Source organism: Gadus morhua, chromosome 20 (assembly GCF_902167405.1).
Source record: "Gadus morhua chromosome 20, gadMor3.0, whole genome shotgun sequence".
NCBI lineage: Eukaryota > Metazoa > Chordata > Actinopteri > Gadiformes > Gadidae > Gadus > Gadus morhua.
The window spans coordinates 22,807,161-22,830,012 of NC_044067.1; the positions used below are offsets into that span (position 1 = coordinate 22,807,161).

General features: G+C 46.1%; 1 protein-coding gene across 7 annotated transcripts in view; it reads right to left on the reverse strand.

Annotated features, from left to right (window-relative positions):
• The window catches only part of dip2a (disco-interacting protein 2 homolog A), a 176,110-nt gene that overhangs the window by 4,348 nt on the left and 148,910 nt on the right, over positions 1-22,852 (reverse strand). For 5 of the 7 annotated variants that reach the window (XM_030343459.1, XM_030343457.1, XM_030343455.1 and 2 more), the window contains 16 exons: positions 22,683-22,822; positions 22,302-22,438; positions 21,986-22,066; positions 21,611-21,738; positions 21,189-21,303; positions 19,948-20,149; positions 19,729-19,838; positions 18,837-18,917; positions 18,211-18,334; positions 17,222-17,343; positions 16,817-16,928; positions 16,551-16,660; positions 13,389-13,519; positions 12,926-13,094; positions 12,436-12,606; positions 54-115 (listed from right to left, as the gene is read on the reverse strand). In XM_030343459.1, coding sequence (XP_030199319.1) covers positions 54-115; positions 12,436-12,606; positions 12,926-13,094; positions 13,389-13,519; positions 16,551-16,660; positions 16,817-16,928; positions 17,222-17,343; positions 18,211-18,334; positions 18,837-18,917; positions 19,729-19,838; positions 19,948-20,149; positions 21,189-21,303; positions 21,611-21,738; positions 21,986-22,066; positions 22,302-22,438; positions 22,683-22,822 — 1,995 coding nt within the window. Of the gene's footprint in view, positions 1-53; positions 116-12,435; positions 12,607-12,925; positions 13,095-13,388; positions 13,520-16,550; positions 16,661-16,816; positions 16,929-17,221; positions 17,344-18,210; positions 18,335-18,836; positions 18,918-19,692; positions 19,839-19,947; positions 20,150-21,188; positions 21,304-21,610; positions 21,739-21,985; positions 22,067-22,301; positions 22,439-22,682; positions 22,823-22,852 lie in introns of all 7 variants that reach the window. The other 2 variants (XM_030343456.1, XM_030343462.1) reach the window with 2 other exon arrangements.

The following is a 22,852-nucleotide window of genomic DNA, read 5'->3' on the forward strand; positions in this document are numbered from 1 at the left end:
TTCTGAAAGTCGATGATCACCACAGAGATCTCCATGGAGACGAGGTGCCCTACCTGTCGTGCCGGAGGGCCCTCATGTCCACGTAGACCGTGGTGGGGTCCGGTCCTGCCGTGCCCTGGAGGTCAGACAGGGGTCAGACAGGGGACAGTCAGGAGTCAGACAGGGGTCAGACAGGGAACAGTCAGGGTTCAGACAGGGGACATTCAGGGGTCAGACAGGGGACAGAGACCAGAGTGAGACCAGGATCCACCTCAAGGATAATGTCACGTGTGTGTGTGTGTGTGTGTGTGTGTGTGTGTGTGTGTGTGTGTGTGTGTGTGTGTGTGTGTGTGTGTGTGTGTGTGTGTGTGTGTGAGTGTGCGCGTGTGCGTGTGTGTGTATGGTGCTGGTGGTGGTGGTGGTGGGGGGGGGGATCTGGAAGCCAAAGCCACAAAACTAAAGTAGCAAGCGAGTATTGGAAGCAACGGGAATGACATGGATGGATTTGTGTTGGATTGTTGAAGCTAGAGAAGGTTGTCATGCTGCTGTCACACCTGAGGGTACGCTAGAGCAGAGCCAGTACAGACCTCCTTCAAAGACCAGGTTGACACTAATAGGAAAACTAACAAAACAATTGATTGAATGATTGTCATGATCTGGGATCAAGCAGTCCGACTAATGGATAGCAGAACTTCTGGGGGGATACGGCACAGAGCATGGGCCATAAACCAGGAGAGGCAAGGGCCGGAGTTCCTGGTAGCTATGAGAGGAAGAAGCTCTCTGTAGGGGATCTTAATGAGTGTGTTCTACAGTGGTACTTCTACAAGCTGTTGATCTGAAATCCTTAACCTGTTTGTTACAGTTTACCGCTGCTGCCTGAGTTTCTGGTCGTCACTCACGCTCTTGAAGGGCCAGGCCACCAACAGCATGATTGATCGAAAACAAATACGAAGCGAAAGAAAGTAGATCAAGAACCAAGATCTGAGCTGGTCGGCCTTCTTCTGACCTTACATTAATATGTCCAGTCTGATGACTACGGTGAGCATGAAGCACTGTTCGATGCTCTGAGGCTCTGTGGAACATAGTTCTCTTCTCAACGACTAATAACAACCAATCATGTGATGTCAAACCAAGCACATGTCTGGGTTATGTGACACATGGAATAACCCGGACGTCAAGCTTAGTGAAACTACATGGGTTATAGCAGATCACTCATTCACTAAACATTACTGGTGCAGCATGTGACTTTGACATTCTGAGGTTCAGCCACACTTGTTATTGTCAAAGTTAAGGACAATAGAAAATAAGATAGTTAGGGGGACAAACAAGAGGCATCCTTGAAACGTCCAAATTTTTTGTTGACGCCATCATCAACAAACAACGACAGCAACTGCTCCAACACAGAGGCAGCCCGACGCAGCAACAGAAGCCATAGCAGCATTAGCACGCAGCTGCCCCACTGGCAGTTGCAGCCCCACTAGCAGGGGGCAGATACGCTTAGGGATGGGAATCGAGAACCGGTTCTTGTTCAGAAACGGTGCCGAGTAAACCGATTCCTTGGAATCATTAGCAAGCCTGCTTAGAGGGGACCTATTATGCTTTTCGACATTTATGACCTATAAACGTTGTTATAATGATTGATAGTCATGTTTAACCATACACAAAAAACGATGTCGATTTTAGGGAAACTCTTCCTCTCATCTGGGCGCTTTCAGCCTTCTGTCAACGCTCCGTTTCGTCCTTCTCCTCCCCCTCGCCCCCCTCCTGCCAAACCAACTCCGTTGTGATTGGTTACCTTCCTTGGAGCGCGCGCGCGGGCAGATTTGACCAGGCAAAGGGGGGTGTGGCAGGAGTACGTCTACGTAGATGTTTCCCGGAAATGTGAACAAGTGAATCGCAATCGAGGTCCCGAGCGTTTAGCGCTCTGCACAGCCATGGGCGTAGCGGACGCGGGGTACACGGGGGACATGTCCCCCGCACTTCCCGTATCTGTGCCCTCTGTCCCCCGCACTTTTTAAAGCCATTACAACCATTCAATTCATTTTACACGTGGAAACACGTTTTTCCGAGCCGCTTTTGAACGCACCATGAGCAGGTGGCGCCAGGCGGCAAACACCGCTGTCGTGTTGTGATTTAATCACAGAGACGTTGATTCAGATCTGTTTCAAGCATGTTCAGCAAACCAGCAGCCGAACATACCGAACACGGTTTGTTTTTTCGAAGTTGAGTAATGCTGTTGCATGTTGTTTAACTAAATGATGACCAACTAACTAAATGATGGTTGCAGATGTCAATATATCAAGTTAAGCTAGTTAACAATTGTTAACTGTTACCTATGTTAAATTGCTTGCTTGGTGCAGAGGTGATAGTAACTAGTTACATTTACATTTACAGTTACATTTACTTGAGTAACTTATTGGATAAATTGTACTCTTAAGAGTTGTTTTACTGCAAAATACTTTTTTATTATATTATTCTAAAGTAACAATACTCCTACTTGGCTACTCAACCACCTAGGAATAAACCCACTCCTCGCATTTCTGCACATAACTTGTGCTCACGGTTGTTTTGCACATATTTTTTAATCTTCATACAATAGAAAGAGCAGGGTCAGGGAGGAGACCAGAGTCCAGCAGCAGCAGGAATGAACAGGGAGTCTTCACAGCAGTTGAGGAGAAACTATCGATAGGATAAAAGTGACTTTGCGATTAATTTCCACAGCTACGTCACCATACTAAACTTAATACTATTTATAAGTTTTGCTTTGAACATTTATTATCTATATCAGGGATGGGCAACTTTCATGATAAAGAGGGCCACATTTTTCATCATAACCATCGGAGGGCCACACGACTGCACACTTCAACTAAACGTGAGCTGAGAGAAGCTACACAATTTTGAATTTTGTAGATATGATTTCCTGTATTCTGGTGCATTTTGGGGATGGCCACTACCTAAAAAATCATCCAGAATCATAACCTATGTACGGTATGTTAATTGAACCAACATACATTCATTTCATGTTTTCCATGCTAAAACAGCCACATGAATGGTCAGTATTTTTATCAGTGCAAAGGGCTCACATACATCATCATTCAATGAAGTAAAAAAACGGAAAAACAGTGGCCCAACATTAAGTGCAACAACTCAATGAACTCAAACCCAACAAGCAGTTGTAGTAGTTGTAGTGGCGACTTAAGTGAATATCTTTAATAACTGATATCGCTTCTAAGCAAACTAGACGCATGGGTTTGCCTTCGAATTCTATGAATTCTTCTCATCTTTCTTGACCGAGTTTTCTGTAACTCGATCAATTATTATTATTCTTTTTTTTTTATTATGTGCGGGCCTGACTGAGTGAGGATACGGGCCGCACTGAGTGAGGTGGGCCGCCAGTTGCCCATCCCTGATCTATATCATTGCAGGAGAAATTATAAGTGGCTAAGGAAATGTCTATAGGATAAGAGTGACTCTAAGATTAGTTTAGTTTATATTCAAAGAGACTTTTTGTTTATTATTTATTTGCTGATATTATTTGACTACTGCACTATTTCTGTTTTAAAGGAAGCAGGTATAGGTCATACCATTTGTCTTAGTCTTGATAAATTTTGCACATCTGTGTTGTACTAATTGACGACGGCAAATGTAAAATAGCTACATCTTCAATATGTTTATTGTCGTCACTTTCACTTGTCACTTCTTGCCATTCAATTAAATGATGTGGCTTATTACCCTGTCACTTCCATTCCATTTTGGCGCTGATAATTTGAAACAGGAATGGCGTTTTCCAGAACTTTTCGTGTTCAGTGTTGGCACATTTGGCACTTATTATCTGGTTACTTTACCTGTAGATGCTCGAGGGTCATTCTGTGTCAACTCAACCAGAGTTTGGCAGCTTTAGATTTTAACTTTAGATTTTGATAGTAGCCTACATCATCTTAAAGAACTAAAGTCGGTCCCCTGGTGCTGTGCTGTTTGTGGTTATGTAGCCACTATGGAAGTGCAACTGAATGCGAGAGGATGATAAATCACTCAATAGACCTCTGAACAATTTGTCCCCCTCACTTCTGAAAAGATGGCTACGCCCCGCACAGCCACCCCAGACTGTCAGCAGGGAATACGTCGAAATGCATGTACGTCATTATTTGACACTTTAGTATGGTTAAACATGACTATCAATCATTATAACAACGTTTATAGGTTATAAAAATCGAAAAAGCATAATAGGTCAGCTTTAACAATTCCGCTTATCGGTTCCGGTCGCGGCAAATGCGTCATGACGTCACACATGGCGCCGCCGAGGAAGAAGCGCATTGTGCGTTCACACCAAACGCGACGGGGCGACAAGATCCCATACAAAGTGAATATAGAGACGGGTATCGAGCGAATTTTTCGCGAGAGAAAACCGGCGACAGTTTTTGTCGTGATGACAGCCAATCAGCGTTCAACAGCGTGACAACTGAGTGACATGTGTAACATAACAGCCAATCAGCGTTCAACCGACAAACTCAGTGCAGTGCAGTCCGGGGTGAACTGCAGCATGGAGGAGATAGTGATTGTTGCAGTTTGCGACTCCCGGAGCTCTATATATAATAGTATATGATATAATATAATTGTATGTATAATATCACGGCCAACAGCTCTGTGCGCCTCCGGATGGCCGTAGCGTGGGGGGCTCTCATAGGGATTGGGCTTCTCGGGGTTTGTTTACCGGCGTTGTTATGGTTTGCGGTCTTGTGTGTTCGAACGGTTTATTAGGTAGGCCCATCTAATTAATCTCTGTCTAATCAACACTTCATTTTGTTTATGTCAGTTGAATTTTGTTACAAGTTGAATGCAAATGAGCACTGTTAGCATTGCAAAAGGCACAAGCTCTTTACTGTGTTTTTAGTTTTATGGCACATAATGATGGCATTTTTGCTTAAAAAGCCAAACATATATTTCTTTGTCTAGCAGGGTTGTTAAAGGTATTAAAAGGTAGTAAATGAAATTAGCCCAAATTAAGGCCTTTTAAAAGTATTAAAAAGTAATAAACGTCATCTGACGAGGTATTACATTTCCAACAAGGCCTATGAGTTTTCCAGGCATATCTCTTAAAATTTCTAAAACTTGCGTGGATTAATTTTTATGTTGCGATTAGGACCTGGGAGATATCAATGATGTCACGTGGTGCGTGCGCTGAAACAAACTGGCTGGCTTGTTCAGACCAAAGATTTGCGTCGCAACTCCTTGCAACTCCTTTTGACGAGAAGGGCTGCGACGTTCTAAAACTGGGCAGTTCACACTGCTGCAACGGGCAGAGACGTCAGGTGGTTTATTATGTTGCCAGTTTCCTGCCATAATTCAAACCTGAAAAAAAAAGTTTCAAAGGCTTGTAAGTCTGGGTTTTAAAACTCAACACCTGGTAAAAAAGGTTTTGCAACACTGAAAAAAGAGATTATAACCTGAAAAAAATTCAAACAAAAATTCAAACATCTGTAAACATGATTTTGTGTTCTATTTTATCTTCTTCATCATTTTCACCAACACATTTACAAAGTATTTATTTTTTCGCAAACATGTTTTCAAAGTTCAAACAATATCACCAGCGCATTTGCAGAGTTTCAAATCTGGCACTGTTCTAACAGTGTATTTCATTGTTTCCCGGTTTTGAAACCTTGTAAATGGGATTCTGCAAACAGGTGTTCATACATTGAGAAATAAGTTTTGAACGGTTGAATATTTATTTTTAGAAACTTGTAAAGGTGTACATTTACGCCATTGCAATGTATTTTTTCTGAACTGACTTTTCGGCACTGACTTTTCAGAGATTTGACCACACAGGCGCAAGCTTTGAGTCACGTGAATATTGGCAGTGTTCTGTCGCGCATTCGTTTTGAAACTCCTGACACTCAAAGTCAGAAGAAAAAAAAAACGTTCCTGGGGGCGGGACCATTTAGCTCTAAACCTATTGGTTGCTCTCGGCTGACGTACATTCCAATCACATGTGCCGTTCACCGGGCTGTGCGTGATTGACAGTGCTCTGCCGATGACAAGAATGTGATTGGAATGTACGTCAGTACATTCCAAGGGGTCAGACAACTATCATACCGTCGCAGTCCACCGCCCAGACTCCCCCATCCGCCAACGACCGCATGGGGATAAGGGAGGGACGAAGGATGTACATGTGCCGTTCACCGGGCTGTGCATGATTGACAGTGCTCTGCCGATGACAAGAATGTGATTGGAATGTACGTCAGCTGAGAGCAACCAATAGGTTTAGAGCTAAATGGTCCCGCCCCCAGGAACGTTTTTTTTTTCTTCAGACTTTGACTGTCAGGAGTTTCAAAACAAATGCGCGACAGAACACTGCCAATATTCACGTGACTCAAAGCTTGCCCCTGTGTGGTCAAATCTCTGAAAAGTCAGTGCTGAAAAGTCAGTTCTGAAAAAATACATTGCAATGGCGTAAACGTACACCTTTACAAGTTTTTAAAAATAAATATTCAACCTTTCAAAACGTATTTCTCAATGTATGAACACCTGTTTAGAGAATCCCATTTACAAGGTTTCAAAACCGGGAAACAATGAAATACACTGTTAGAACAGTGCCAGATTTGAAACTCTGCAAATGCGCTGGTGAAATTGTTTGAACTTTGAAAACATGTTTGTGAAAAAAAAATACTTTGAAAATGTGTTGGTGAAAATGATGAAGAAGATAAAATCTAACACAAAATCATGTTTACAGATGTTTGAATTTTTGTTTGAATTTCTTTCAGGATATAATCTCCTTTTTCAGTGTTGCAAAACCTTTTTTACAAGGTGTTGAGTTTTCAAACCCAGACTTACAAGCCTTTGAAACTTATTTTTTCAGGTTTGAATTATGGCAGGAAACTGGCTCCATAGTTTATATCCACTTCGCGAGTTTGCTTCTGTTAGTTCAAAGTAATTTGAAAGAATGGGGAAATGCAAATTTTCGGACCTCTGGCTGGAGGAATCGATCTTTAAGAATGAGCGCAAAAAGAACATTTGTTTGACCGGTTGCCACGGTTATCTCCGTGTGGTTAATTTGCAGTTGCGGTGTTAATTAGCAATGTTGTCAGCTTACTGTTACATTAAACTGTAATCAGAAAACGCGGTTATATGCTATAGACCATATAGTATCTGTGGTATAAAGGCTGGGACGAATTTCGAATTATAAATGTAACGTTAGCTCTCTAGCTCAGCTGACTAAAATACCTCCCAGGTCGTAGCTAAGGTCCGTCCTATTTATGTGAAGATGTTTATATTTGGATTGTAAAACGCATGAAAATATAAATGAATGATCTTAATTCCTTTTCTTTGGCAAGTGACCGGTATAAGCGGGATAATGCCCTTAGAGGTGTCAAAAACCTGTTTGATCAATCGTAATTAAAGGGGACTACTTTTTGAGGGAGATTAACTCAAACAGAGTATACATTTAATAAGCATGCAATACGAATAAGAAAAAGCATGATCAGTGAAGTATTTGAATTGTTTTATTATGTTGGCAAGCAAGAAGTAGAATAAATGGGATAATCAGTCTTATTAATACGGTTGGAAGTGCAATTTCTGTGGAAGAACAGCTCAATCAGAATAAAAAATTATATTATAGGCCTATACGGCTCAATCGGAATACAATTCTCTGATCGGAACAGAATTCCATGCGGAATAGAAGAAGTGGTGTAGTCCGCTATAGTCGACATGTATATTCCGATTGGTTTGGGGTGGCTTCGGCTACTTTTTAACTTGGAGAGATGGTAAAAGCAGCTGCTGTATTTCGCAATAGGTCAGTCGGTACTTTTATGCATACCGAACTTGACCACTGTCAAGGAAAGTGGATTTTTTGCCTGATTCACGTCTTACTTCTCACTCTGTAAGTCTGGTAACTTATCAACCCCAGCGTGTCCAGTTTCTAAGCGAAGTCGACGTCTTTGGTGGACTATTTCTCTGCTGTTTTGGCAAGGAGCCGTGTAATAATGTATAGAACGTCGCCGGTCATTATCGAAAAGAAGACCCTTCAGGGCGAAGCAAGACACCTTCGCTTCGCATCGCGGTCCGGTTCGCCCTGTCTGGGCTTATTTACCCGATAATGACCGGCGTTCTGTACTATAACATTATCCCTTACATATCATATAAGTCCAGACCAACACAACGGTTGTGTGCGAGAGATATACGAATGTAAGCTTACCACTTTTGTAAATGCCATAGGCCTATATACAGTACATTCTGATTGCAAGATATGAATAGATCTATTCCGATTAGAAATCGAATCGGATCTGAAGTGTCCATGTTAACCCGGCTAGTGTTGTGTGTACCACAGTACTACTTGGTACTATTTCATGCAAAACCTTAACACTGTGATAACAATATTAACGAGGTAATTATAACTTAACTTCAACACTTGACACAAAAACTCTCTCTCTCTGACACTCTCTGTCTATGTCTACTTTGTGACATATTGATTAAAAACTAGGGACCAAGTCCCGTTGTGACATTAATCCAACTCCAATGGATTAATGGATCAACTCCAATGGTCTCTCTCTTGAAGTCATGCTGGTATTAAAGGTCCCATGACATGCTATTTTATGTATTCTTTAATATAGGTATTAGTGGGCAACTAACCCAGTATTCAAAGACGTTCCCTAAATTCAGCCGTGGTGCAGAGTTACAGCCACTCTGAGCAAGTCGCACATTGAGCTTCCCCCAAATGCGCTGTTTCGGTGGGCGTGTCAAGGAGGAGGGTGGGGGTGTGGCCCTGAGCAGCTTGCAGCCACCATGCGCTCTGTTTACAGTGGATGTATCGCAATGGCGAGGCGCACACAGCCTTTAGCCGTGTTCTGTAAATATTCTAGAACACACGGGAGTCCTGGAGCTCTATATCTAAATATTATCATATAGCCTACACAGATATCTATATCATATAATATATATTATCACGGCCAAAAGCTGTGTGAGCCGATATTATGAATCTCAAACGGCCGCGTTGGGTTCTCCGACGTTCCTGGTTCTTCAACGTCCACATCAATGTGAATACACACACTGTAACGCAAGTGTTTCTTGTCGGTTCTTTGACGTGTCTTGTATTTCCACAACGAGACTGTCGTGGGGGTTATCTGAGCCATGGTTGAGAAGGAATTGGGGGAAAGGAACTTTGGTTTGACTCGATGAAGTACATGAACTGCGACATGCCGCCGGTTGCCGCGAGGCACCATCGCCCGGCAGCGGGCAGCCGGCAGCAGGCAGCGCGCGGTTCAGTCGACTTCAGGTTGATGTGAAAGTGGAAGAACCAGAGACGTCGCAGAACCCGACAAAGTCGTTTGTGATTCATAATATCGTCTGGAGGCGCACACAATATGTTATATGATATAGATATCTATGTATTATATGATATTATTTAGATATAGAGCTCCAGGACTGTAACGCAAGTGTTGTACACTTCCTTGTTATTTGGATAACCGTTCTGCTGTTGGTGTGATGGCGCATAACACGTCGGACTCTCGTATCTGGTATTTCTACAACGAGACTCGTATTGGGGGTTATCTCAGCCAAGGTTGAGAATGAATTGGGGGGAAGGAACTTTGGCTTTGACTCCCTCAAGAACATGAACCACGACATGGAGGAGAAAGGGATTGTTGGCGGCGAATGTCTCCCGCTTGAGCCCCGCTGAGGGACCACCGCCGGAGGCGGAGGTGCATAAGCGCTGCCCGGCAAAGATCCCTTTCTCCTCCTTGTCGTGGTTCATGTTCTTGAGGGAGTCTAAGCCAAAGTTCCTTCCCCCCAATTCATTCTCAACCTTGGCTGAGATAACCCCCAATACGAGTCTCGTTGTAGAAATACCAGAGACGAGAGTCCGACGTGTTATGCGCCATCACACCAACAGCAGAACGGTTATCCAAATAACAAGGAAGTGTACAACACTTGCGGTACAGTCCTGGAGCTCTATATCTAAATAATATCATATAATACATAGATATCTATATCATATAACATATTGTGTGCGCCTCCAGACGATATTATGAATCACAAACGACTTTGTCGGGTTCTGCGACGTCTCTGGTTCTTCCACTTTCACATCAACCTGCAGTCGACTGAACCGCGCGCTGCCTGCTGCCGGCTGCCCGCTGCCGGGCGATGGTGCCTCGCGGCAACCGGCGGCATGTCGCAGTTCATGTACTTCAGCGAGTCAAACCAAAGTTGCTTTCCCCCAATTCCTTCTCAACCATGGCTCAGATAACCCCCACGACAGTCTCGTTGTGGAAATACAAGACACGTCAAAGAACCGACAAGAAACACTTGCGTTACAGTGTGTGTATTCACACACACACATGTGGCGCTCGCACGGTCGAGTCTCATTGGCGGGCCAACGTCTCTGGGCGGGCCAGGCAGAGTAAGGGGAGGAGCTGAGATTCCTGATGACGTCATGAGCACAGACATTCCAAATCAGCGCGCTTGAGCCTCCGTTTTTTCAAAGGCGAGCAGAACAGCTAGTGCTAGTTTTACACCAAACGCAATTTTTAGCCACTGGGGGACCATAGGCAGGCTAGGGGAACTCATATTTATGTTAGAAAACCTCCCAAAGTGAGATTTTCATGTCATGGGACCTTTAAAAAATATGGTGAAGGTACTAAAAATGATATTAAAAGGTAGTAAATTCAACTCAAGAATTTCTGTATAAAACCTGTCTAGACCAATTGATTTGAAAATGTACAATTTCCTAATACTAGACGCACTTCTGATCAGATATTAAAGAGATTTAATACAAACAAACACATTTGTACTTATTTTCTCACCCAATGAGAATCGATAAGAGAATCGATAAGGAATCGGATCAATAAGCAGAATCGGAATCGTGAAATTCTTATCAATTCCCATTCCTAGATACGCCAGCAGTTGCAGCCAAGCTAACAGCCAGTAACCCGGCTAGCGGTCAGCGGCCCAGCTAGCAGGGGGCAGCCCAGCTAACATTCAGTAGCCCCGCTAACAGTCAGTAGCCTGTCTAGCAGCCAGTAGCCCAGCTAGCAGTCATTAGCCCAGCTAGCAGTCAGTAGTCCAGCTAGCAGCCAGTAGCCCAGCTAGCAGCCAGTAGCCCAGCTAGCAGCCAGTAGCCAAGCTAGCAGCCAGTAGCCAAGCTAGCAGCGAGTAGCCAGTAGCTCATCTAGCATCCAGTAGCCCAGCTAGCAGCAAGTAGCCAGTAGCTCATCTAGCAGGCAGTAGCCCAGCTAGCAGTCATTAGCCCAGCTAGCAGTCAGTAGCCCAGCTAGCAGCCAGTAGCCCAGCTAGCAGCCAGTAGCCAAGCAAGCTGCCAGTAGCCAAGCTAGCAGCGAGTAGCCAGTAGCTCATCTAGCAGGCAGTAGCCCAGCTAGCAGCGAGTAGCCAGTAGCCCAGCTAGCAGCCAGTAGCCCAGCTAGCAGCCAGTGGCCCAGCTAGCAGCTTGTAGCCCCGCTAGCAGCTAGCAGCCAGTAGCCCAGCTAGCAGAAAGGAGCCCATTTAGCAGCGAGTAGCCAGTAGCCCATCTAGCAGTCAGTAGCCCAGCTAGCAGTCATTAGCCAAGCTAGCAGTCCGTAGCCCAGCTAGCAGTGTGTAGCCCAGCTAGCAGCCAGTAGCTCAGCTAACAATCAGTAGCTAAGCTAGCAGTCAGTAGCCCAGCTAGCAGCGAGTAGCCCAGCTAGCAGCGAGTAGCCCAGCTAGCAGCTGCAGCCCCATTGGCCCTCGGTACCTGCTCAGCTAGTTTCCCCAGCCGGTTGGGCTGCCCAGGGGGACACAGGTACAGGAAGAGACCAGAGATATACACGTGGACACACACACATGCAAAAGTACATTCACACACACACCACATTTATACACGCACACACAGATATACACATACAGATATACACAATACACATAAATGCATTCAGACACGCACATTCATCATGGAAATGATTAGAGTTGGGCCGTGACAAATTAGAAACAAAAGTAGGATCACAAAAGGAGAAAGAAATCACAGAAAAAGAGAGAAGATATATACAGTCAGACCATGGGAGTGAAAAAAACCAAACCACAGGACAGAAAACCATCAAGAGAGAACGGGCTGCAGGACATGGACTCTCATTACCAATACTCTTAATCAATCACCGACCTCACTCTTGCCCACTCCTCCTCCTCGATAACCTCACCCCTCTTCCTCCCTCCTCCACCTCCTTCCCTTCTGCCTGTCCGCCTGTCCCTCTTTCTGCTCCTCCACCTACTTGTTGCCCCTAATTCCTTTCTTTCTACCTCCATCTCCCCCTCCTCTCGCTAAAACCCTCTCCTCTCCCCACCAACCTCACCCCTCCCCACCACTGTCTCCTCTCCCCCTCCCCCCCCCCACCAGCCTCTCCTCGCCCTCCTCTCCCCACCATCCTCCCCTCTCCCCCTCCTCCCCACTCCCCCTCTACTCTCCTCTCATCTCCCCCTGCTCCCCCTTCCCCCCCTCACCTGCAGGCAGACGGCCACGTTGACACGGCACCCAAAGGTGGTGCTGACGGCTCTGGTGGAGAGCCCCAAGTCCTTGAAGATCTTAGAGAAGGTCTGGGTGAGGGAGATGCGCGGCCTCTCCTCCGCCACCACCATGCACGTCCGCACGCAGGATAGGTTGACGTTCCTCAGCTGGAACACACAAGACATGGGGGATGGCTCAGAGTAGGAGGGGCTGGGTACAATGAGGGTCTGCAGGCCGGCTGGACGTGATGGTGTGGACGTAGCGCGGCTGTGGACCACTCTGCTGACTCATATATGCATATATATTTATAGATGCATATATATGTAGATATATAAATAGATAGATATCTATATCTTCTATCTCTCTATATATATATAGAGAGAGAGATGAAAAATAACCCAATATATATATATATATATATCTCGACAGGTTGTTGCTGATTGTCCGTCTTGAAGAGGACCGCAGCAGTGTGTGTGAGGTACTGACCCTCAGGGCCTCGGTCTGCGAGCCCAGCCCCTTGGTACACATCTCCATGACAGAGTAGGAGCAGAAGGTCACGCGGACCTTGTACTGGCTGACGGCAGACAGCCACAGAGACGCGTTGGTCTCCAGCTCCAGAGGGGGCACCAGGATGGACTGGTGGCCTGAATACACACTGGAGAAACACACAATACAGTTAGAAAGTAGAACACACAAACACACACACATACAATACAGTTAGCATGCAGAACACACACACACACACACACACACACACACACACACACACACACACACACACACACACACACACACACACACACACACACACACACACACAATACAGTTAGCATGCAGAACACACACACACACACACACACACACACACACACGTGTCATCAAATACAAACACAATTAACAAGTGAGATGACACAATGAACCCAGTGAAGACTGCAGTGCTAGCTATTACCTGCAGAGGCACCAGAGAGCAAAGCCCAGGCCACAGTAGGGGTCCAGACAGATGGCGATCTGCCTGGAGGGGTAGAGCTCACACTGGAGCTTGATGGAGCGACACAAGGCACTGGTGGCAGCATGGGACATCTGGAACAGCAGTTAACCATCGTGAATTGGTCATTGTTATGATTAGGTATAGCTTTAGTGTGCTCATGGTTAGGGTCCGTACTGACATCACACAGAGGGGTGGGTGTTGAGGTGCTCATTAGCGGTAAATAGCAACAGCTGAGGCGGCAGGTGAGCCAGGAAGTGAGACTCTGGGTTGAGAGTCTCTGGAGGTGGCCCTCTGCAGGTGAGACTCTGATGCTACGTTTACACGATGACGGTCTGAACAGAAGACGCAAAAGTGGCGTCGCGTCTCGACTTTTTATTCCGCGCTTAGACAAGCGTTTTCGGGAGGAAATCTGCGTGCATACGGTGATGCAAAAGTGTGTGGAATTCGACGTGAGCAGATCTGAGCAGTGTTTTGCGTCTTGGTATTGTAGACGGAAACGCTACGGCGGAGCGTATTCAACTTTTCTACTCTGGAGGGTGGTTTCAGATTTATGCGTTTTCATGCCCCAAAAAAAGCTGTCACCATCTAAACGAAAGGCACTTCAGATAAAATATTTTGTAGTTTTTACCCGCAAGCGTCCTCGTGTAAACGGGGCCTGAGTTTGTGGGATTAACACAGTCACCTGGATACAAGGTGCCGGTGCGGCGCGTCACGGAGAGAGCTGTTCGTCTACGGTGGCTGTGGACCTGCGGTGAGTACCTAGCACCTAACTCCCTAGATAGGTAAGAGTGCACTCACCCAGAGAAGGTTTAGGAACATATCTCAAGTTCAACGCACCACGTAGGGACATACAGTACATTAGGTTACGGGCTGACTACCCGGATAAATAGTGAGTGCGGTAGGTCTGGCGCGTAACAGTCATGTCCATAGATCTTGTGTTAGTTTTCACGAATTTTCACTGGACCACAAAATCACTGGACAAAAGAAATGGGTCCCGGTTGCAAAAATGTACAGCATGCAAAATAAGGCATGTACACCAAGTTTCAGAATTTCCTTTTCAATCTGGGCGGCCACGGATACTCTACGAACACCTAATCAGTCAGTTTGCTGAAATAAAATGCTGAGAATTCACGACATATCATGGGTTACCATGTTCAGCGCTGCACGCCCGGCCCCAAAGTCCTGTACTTTAGAAAGTACTGACCCCTGAGGAGGGCCTTTTTTGGGGGTCAAATCATTTCTCATGTCTCGGAACTTAATGTACACCCTGGTCCCTGCGGTGGAGCTCCTCCAGAGGGCCCTAGCTCCTGGGGAAAGCACTGCGGTGGAATGTGGCTTTACAGCGACGACAGACAGAGGTCATCAATGAGCAGGGAGGGCAGCTCGCTCAAAGATGCCTTTCGTAGACTCAGGATACACAGGATCAAACCCAGAACCCGTTCCACTGGTAGTCAAACAATGTAGCGAACAGTGACTCTTAAATCTTGTCTGACCCCCATTTCCCACAACGAAAAAAGCAGACCAGCAGCTTAAAGAGGACCTATTATACTACTTTTCTGTTCTTAATTTCTTATTAATGACTCCTATAGCGCAACCTGACACGAATCACAGCACAAAAAACAATGTAGATTTTCGGGAAACTCTTCCTCTCAGCTGGGCGCTTTCAGCATTCTCTGTCAACGCTCGGTGTCGTCCTTCTCCGCCCCCTCGCCCCCCTCCTGCCAACCCAACTCCGTTGTGATTGGTTACCTTCCTTGAAGCGCGCGTGCGGGCAGATTTGACCAGGCATATGGGGGCGTGGCAGGAGTGCCTCTACGTAGATGATTTCCCGGAAATGTGAACAAGTGAATCGCAAACGTTGTCTCGAGTGTTTAGCGCTCTGCACAGCCACCCCAGACTGTCAGCAGGGAATGCGTCGAAATGCATGTACGTCATTATTTGACACTTTAGCATGGTTAAACATGACCATCAATCATTCTAACAACGTTTATAGGTCATAAAAGTCGAAAAAGCATAATAGGTCCCCTTTTACTTAATGTGTCCTCTCTGGACACATACTGCCAGGGATACCTGTGACACTTCCAGCTCTGAAACAACATGAATAACTAGTCCAGCCTGAGCAATGTAACAAGCAAACAGCACGGAGAGAGTGAGAGTTGTCACCAAGACTAAAAACAGCTTCTCTTAAGCAAGATGAAAATCCTCCTGACAAATAATCACATCATCACAAGCTGTGTGTGCACTTCAGTAGAATATATAGACCAGTGTTTCCCCCAGCACTGTGTTGTTAAGGCGGCCCCCTTATCAACAATAGGGCCCCGCCTTGACTACCAATGTATATAAAATAAATAAAAAAAATTATCAAAAAAAAAAATATATATATATTTTTTTATTATTATTATTTTTTTTTAATTATTATGCATTAACAAAGTAGAAAACTCTCGTAGGGAAAGAAAACATACTTCCATCAGGTGTAAAAATAAAGATCAATAATGCATCGTGTTCACAACAATGGTCGTGACAAGCTTTTTAAATTGAATTTAACCAGGGAGACCCCCCCCCCCTTGACCACCTTGACTAAGACATTTACTGGGGGAAACACTGTAGACATATATATATAGGCAGAGGCCCGGGGCGCAAAACTTATGACGGCAGACGCATCAAACACTGAAAGTAAAGCTTTTGCTCCTTGCTGATTCCGTCTTCCACGGGTTTTGCAATGGTTGGTGGAGTTGAAATGCCTTTCAAAAGTTTTGGTTTTCTTAACCAATTTAAGGTCTTTGGGTCTTCCTGTAAATAACTCCCCAAGTTTGTCTGACAAAGGGGCTTCTTTCATTTAACCCTTAACATCCAAACACTAATTGATTAGGCAGGTTAAAGGGTCTATTTCCTTTGAAACATTTTTGTTTAGATTTTCATAAACATAATAAAATAAAAATAAAATAATTATAATTACTTGGGGCCTAGAGGGCCCTCTCTGAAGTCCAAGAGAGCCCTATCTGAGGGCCCTATAGGCCCCAACGGTTCCCCTCTGGTCAAACACCGTTGCCCTACGCTACATCCCCCCCCACACTAGCCGGGACCATTCTGCCCCGTGAGAGGAGAGCCGGTCGCTGCGGGTACCTTGACTCCTGCTAGGATGCCCGTGGTGGAGACGCTGAAGTCCAGGTAGGCCAGCATCTCCGGGGTGGGGGGCTTGTAGAGCTGGGGGGTCCTCTTCCTGGGAAGGTCGTCTGGAGGTCACCATGGAGGGAGACCGTCAGGATGCATTGTAGGCGTGGAGATGAGTTGCTCTTTAGTGTGTGTGTGTGTGTGTGTGTGTGTGTGTGTGTGTGTGTGTGTGTGTGTGTGTGTGTGGTTGTGTGTGTGTATGTGTGTGTGTGTTTTACCTGTGTCCAGGACCATAGGCCAGCTTTTAACGTCTACGGCGGCAGCAGCCTCTTTGGATTTGAGCAGCTTCATTATTGCTTGAGTCGTCAGGATACACACTGACTTACTGACCTGTTACACACAAGCACACACACACACACACACACACACACACACACACACACACATGCACACACACACAAAGATAAATCACATGATCATCTCAAACCCAGTGGTTCCAGAGAATATAAAATCCAGTGGTTCCAGTGAATATTAAACCCAGTGGTTCCAGTGAATACTAAACCCACTGGTTCCAGTGAATATTATTCCCTGTGGTTCCAGTGAATATTGCAGACCATTGTGCAGAGTGGGATGGGATGAGAGGTGCGCAGTGCTGCAGTGAGGAGCTCTATCCAGAGCCTTACCTCTACGATCATCTTGACGGTGGGCAGGGTGGTTGCCAGGTTCTGGGGGTGGGGGGGTCTCACGGTGACCGGGACGCAGCCAGCATACAGGCAGCCGTAGAAGGTGGCGATCAGGTCGATCCCTGAACACAGTGACAAAAAGCACTATTGAGAGCCGTGGGTGGATCCTCACTCATGAGTCAGAAGAACCGGGCCTTGCACTCCAGATACCATTAACTTGGATCCCCATTAGACAAAGAAAATACCAAAATTTCTGTGATTGGCCGGCGACACCCCTCAACACATTCGGTCAGTCTGACGGCAGACTGACCGAGAGAAGCAAAGACGGTCTTTCTACAACATGCTAACATAAAGGCTGAGAGGATATACATTCAACTCATCAGATATGGCAACAGCAGAGGAGGAGATGGAGAAAGGAGGAGGAAGGCTGAGGAGGAGGAGGTGGGGAAAGGTGGAGGAGACTAAAGGAAGAGGAGGAGACCAACAACAGAGAAGGCGACGAACAGCAGAGGAGGAGGAGACGAACAATAGAGAAGAAGGAGACGAACAACAGAGGAGGAGGAGACGAACAACAGAGGTGGAGGAGACGAACAACAGAGGTGGAGGAGACGAACAACAGAGGAGGAGACGAACAACAGAGGAGGAGACGAACAACAGAGGAGGAGGAGACGAACAACAGAGGAGGAGGAGACGAACAACAGAGGAGGAGGAGACGAACAACAGAGGAGAAGGAGATGAGCAACAGAGGAGAATGAGACGAACAACAGAGGAGGAGGAGACGAACGGCAGAGGAGGAGGTGGAAAAAATAGGAGGAAGGCTGAGGAGGAGGAGAAGAACGGCAGAGGAGAAGGTGGAAGAAGAAGTAGAGGATTTTGAGGAGGAGGAGGAGGCAGCGGAGGCGGTGGCAGGAGAAATGGAGGAGGTGGAAGGAGAAGTGGAGGAGGTGGAAGGAGAAGGGAGAAAGGGGTGGAGGTTGGTCCTACGTTACCTGGCGGGTACACCAGAGCAACATGATCACCGGCGTTCAGGCGACCTTTCTCCGTGAGTGCCACGGCAACCCTCTCGGCTCTCTTGTGGAGCTGTAGACACGAGGCGGAGTTGACCACCGCGCCCTGGTTGACAAACACAGTACGGTCACACTGGAGCACACGTCTACACACTACATCGCATCCTGGACAACATGGGGACATGGAGGGATCCAATATAAGCAATGACAACTCATTTAAGACCCCTGCATTAACTCAGGAGTTGGGATTAAACAACACAAATTACTACATTTTACTTAATAATGAAGTCATAAATAATGTACCTCACTGGTAATTACCTTATAACTAAGAATCTGTCACTTTAACTTAAATTAACTTATAAATGGTTGAATAAAGACTAATTAATAACTAATAAATAGAGCAAACTATTAATAACTTATCACTTATATTGGACTAATTACTTCTGATTTAGTACACCTATCAAACATTTACCAACAGCCATTGTCTCTTTTTTGGATACTTCAGTAAAAGTCTAAAGGTCTCTTTCGGAGCTGGTCGTGCTGATGAAGCAACACTCTGGGCTCCTTCAGATAAGAGCCATTAGTCATCAACAGCAGGGGGGAAGTACCTTGGCGTTGAGCACCAGGAAGAGAGGGTGGTCAGGGGTGGCCTGAGCTCTCCACTGGAGCACGTCCTGCATGTACAGGAACTGTGGAGCAGAGACAGAGCAGGAGCGGTCAGACTTGGATGAGGTGGGCATGTGGAGCTGTCTCTGACCCCACGACCGGCTCATGAAGGATGCAGTGGAGCGAGGGCATGAGAGAAGGAGCTGAACTGGTGGGAGAGTCAATAAGCGTAGAAGCATTCCATGGAGCTGAATCTACAGTCCGTATGTATGGCCGGATAAATGTGTTCACACATTAAGGGACATATTGCTGATGAGGCTCGAGCGAACAAGACGTCATGCTTCAAGTATGCAAGGGAAGTTAAATGTCGACATTGTACAATGTACAAAACCGTTTTGAGTGCAGTTACGACACTGGTGTGTGTGTGTGAGCTGATCTCATGAGCACAGACACAGAGGTGAACAGAAGGTTCAAAGATAAGAGTCTTCCTACTTAATTAGTTCAGGCAAAAATGGACAAGTAACATTTAGACAGCACCCTTGCTAAGACGCATCCCCATGATCGCTGACTCAGAATGGATTGGTTTAGTTTGAACGCCTTACGTGTTGATAGTATGACTCTCTCTCTCTCTCACCTGTCTCTGCGGAGGTGCTGGTGAAATGGAGATGCTTTCTATCTTACGTGTTCAGTGAGATGCACAAGACTCTCTCTCAACTCACTCTGTGGAGGTGGAATGGAGATGCTATCTACCTTAAGTGTTCAGTGAGATGCAAGAGACTCTCTCACCTGTCTCTGTGGAGGTGCAATGGAGATGCTATCTACCTTACGTGTTCAGTGAGATGCAAGAGACTCTCTTACCTGATTCTGTGGAGGTGGAATGGAGCTGCTATCTACCTTACGTGCCTGGTCATTGTCCTCCAGCTGGGACAGGTCTCTCCCGCAGGCCTGGGCGATCCTCTTCCCAGCAACTAGGTTTCCCACTATCATGGAAGCTGGACCGACCTCTGTGCCCCGCCCCGAGACCAACGGCACCAGTCAGTGTCACGTTATCCTCATCACACTCATCACTGTTCATTATTATCATTTGCATGGTCCTCATGACCGTCCACCTACCGGCTTGTTTCTGCCGGGGCTTGGGCAGGTTAGTGACGCAGGTGTGGGGGCACATGAGCACGTTGCAGGGGTGCAGGCAGCCCTCCAGGAAGCGCTGCTTGGTCTCCGAGATGTGGATGCCCCCCAGTGGGGCCTTGGGCAGCGTGTTGGCGGGGACCAGCGCCAGACAGTACACTCCCACCTGGTGGATGCTGTCGATGGCCTGCAGTGACATCACACAACTACGTTGCACAATCAGGACTTACAGGTTTTTGTATACATGTATATACACTTCCGTTCAAAAGGGGTCACACAGACGATTTCATGTTTTCCATGAAAACTCACACAGGTTTTCTAATCATCAATTAGCCTTTAAACACGATGAGCTCAACAATGTACCATTAGAACATAGGAGTGATAGTTGTAAAAATGGGCCTCGGTACACATATGGAGATATTCCATTAAAAAATCTGCTGTTTCCAGCGAGAATAGCAATTTACCACCTTAACAATGTCTAGTTTGTATTTCTGATTAATTTAATATTCACTCTTAAAAAATAAGGACATTTCTAAGTGACCCCAAACTTTTGAACGGTAGTTTATATTGTTATCATTTAATTATCGCATTTTAAATGATGTAATATGCATGTTGTATATAGCATTTAAGACAATATATATACCATGTTGAATAGTGCACGAATATGACGTGCCATGTCGTCTTGAGACTGACATTTATCAAGCAGAGTTGTGTGGGGTGAGGCTGTGAATTTTTTTTGTGTATTAAAGATCAGTATGCAGCGATGAACTTGATGTGTGTATTAAAGAGCATGTTGTGTGTATTAAAAAGCATGTTGTGTATATTAAAGAGCATGTGTGCATTAAAGAGCATGTTGTATGTATTAAAGAGCATGTTATGGTATTAATGTGTATTGAGGTCCATGTTGTGTGTATTCAAGTGTATTAAGGACCATGTTGTGTGTATTAAAGTGTATTAAGGACCATGTTGTGTGTATTAAAGAGCTAGTTGTGTGTATTAAGGACCATGACGTGTGTATTAAAATATAAGGACAATGTTGTGTGTATTTAATTGTATTAAGGACTGTGTTGTGTGTATTAAAGTGCATTGAGGACCATGTTGTGTGCATTAAAGTGTACCAAAGACTGTGTTGTGTGTATTAAAGCATATTAAGGACCATGTTGTGTGTACTAAAGTGTATTAAAGACCATGTTGTGCGTGGTATAGATAAAGAGGGGTATGGCCACCTGCAGCACGCGGCTCATCCACTGGAAGCTGTCCTCCTCGGAGGCGTCAGGCCGCTGCTCCGCCACCACCACGATCCTCTCATCGTGGAGCACGGCCACGGAAAACACCGCTATCCTGGGGACAGGACAGCGTGAGGACCATGGTCCCCAAGGTGCTGCTCATTAAGTTATGGAATTATTTCTCTCTTACTTCTGCATACATTTAAATCTGTTTGTCGGTTTTAGCTTCTATGTTTTATTGTTTTCCATTTCCTTATTCTAGTTTCTATCTAGTTTCGGTTGAGGCATCAAACCAACTAAGGTTCAGGGGTCAGGAGGCAGGGACACCATGGTCAGGCTAGAGACCAGAGGCAGAAAGGGTTGTACTTTGGCCCCTCTACATCTTTTGAGTAAAGAAGTAAAGGGTGTTGATGTTTCCTCACCTCCCCCTGTAGACAAACTTCATGGGCTCCACGGCCAGCGCCGTGGCAACCACGTCATCTGCATTGTGTCTCCGCCCGCTGACCACCATGAGGCCGTCCATCTTCCCCACCACGAACACCAGGCTGTCCTGTAACCAGGGCACAATGTTCACCCTCCAGAGCCCAGGCAGGAGGCCCATGTGATGTCATGAGCCACGTTTAGTGACTGGATGTTTCTGTCCATCTTAAGAAAATCAAATTCATATTCAGTGACATGATCCTGGTTACTTAATCCTCCCCATGGACACCGCCACCACCATAATAATGACATGTTAACCTTCGTCCTCCTCATCATCACAATACTCTCCATCATCATCATAAAGAGACAGTACTGACCGGACCCACGAAGCCCAGTAGCGATGTGCGTGTGAATGGCCGGTCGCTCACTGGGATCCCAGACAGCTTTACTGGGATGGTCTGGAACCACAACACACACCATGAGAAGCGCGCACACACACACACACACACACACACACACACACACACACACACACACACACACACACACACACACACACAGACACACACACACACACACACACACACACACACACACACACACACACACACACACACACACACACACAAACGCACCATGAGCGCACACACAGACACACGCACACACACACACACACACCTCACACACACACACCTCAAAGACGTTCTTGGTCCTGCCCGGCAGGCCGTAGTAGGCGGTGCCGGTGCTGGCCGAGCTCACGCAGATCTCCCCCACCTCGTCCGTATGGCACAGGTACGGCGTGCCCTCAACCCGCACCACACACACCAGGGCTGGGGGCGCACGGGGAGGACATCAGCAGCACTCAGACAAATGGGAGATTTACAACATGGAGCCACATCTTCCTCAACTAAATACATGTTTATTGGTAGGGCTCAGCCCGCAAGCACAAGTAGTGGCACTAACAGGGGAAAGGGGCAAAATAAATAAATATATATATATTTTTTTATAATTTAGCACTTAATTTAAATTTTTAATTTTATGTATTTGCACGATTATATCAAACGATTAATTTACCTGCGGGCATCACCTGACCCACGTCCTGGACGGTCAGCACCGACAGCTTCTCCTCCGTGTCGACGCGGATCACGCTGTGGCTCAGCCCACCCATGGAGAGCACCGCCTTCCCCGGGGGGGGCACCCCCGACTCTGGGGGTCTGGGGCCGACAAGAACCAGGAATGAGAAG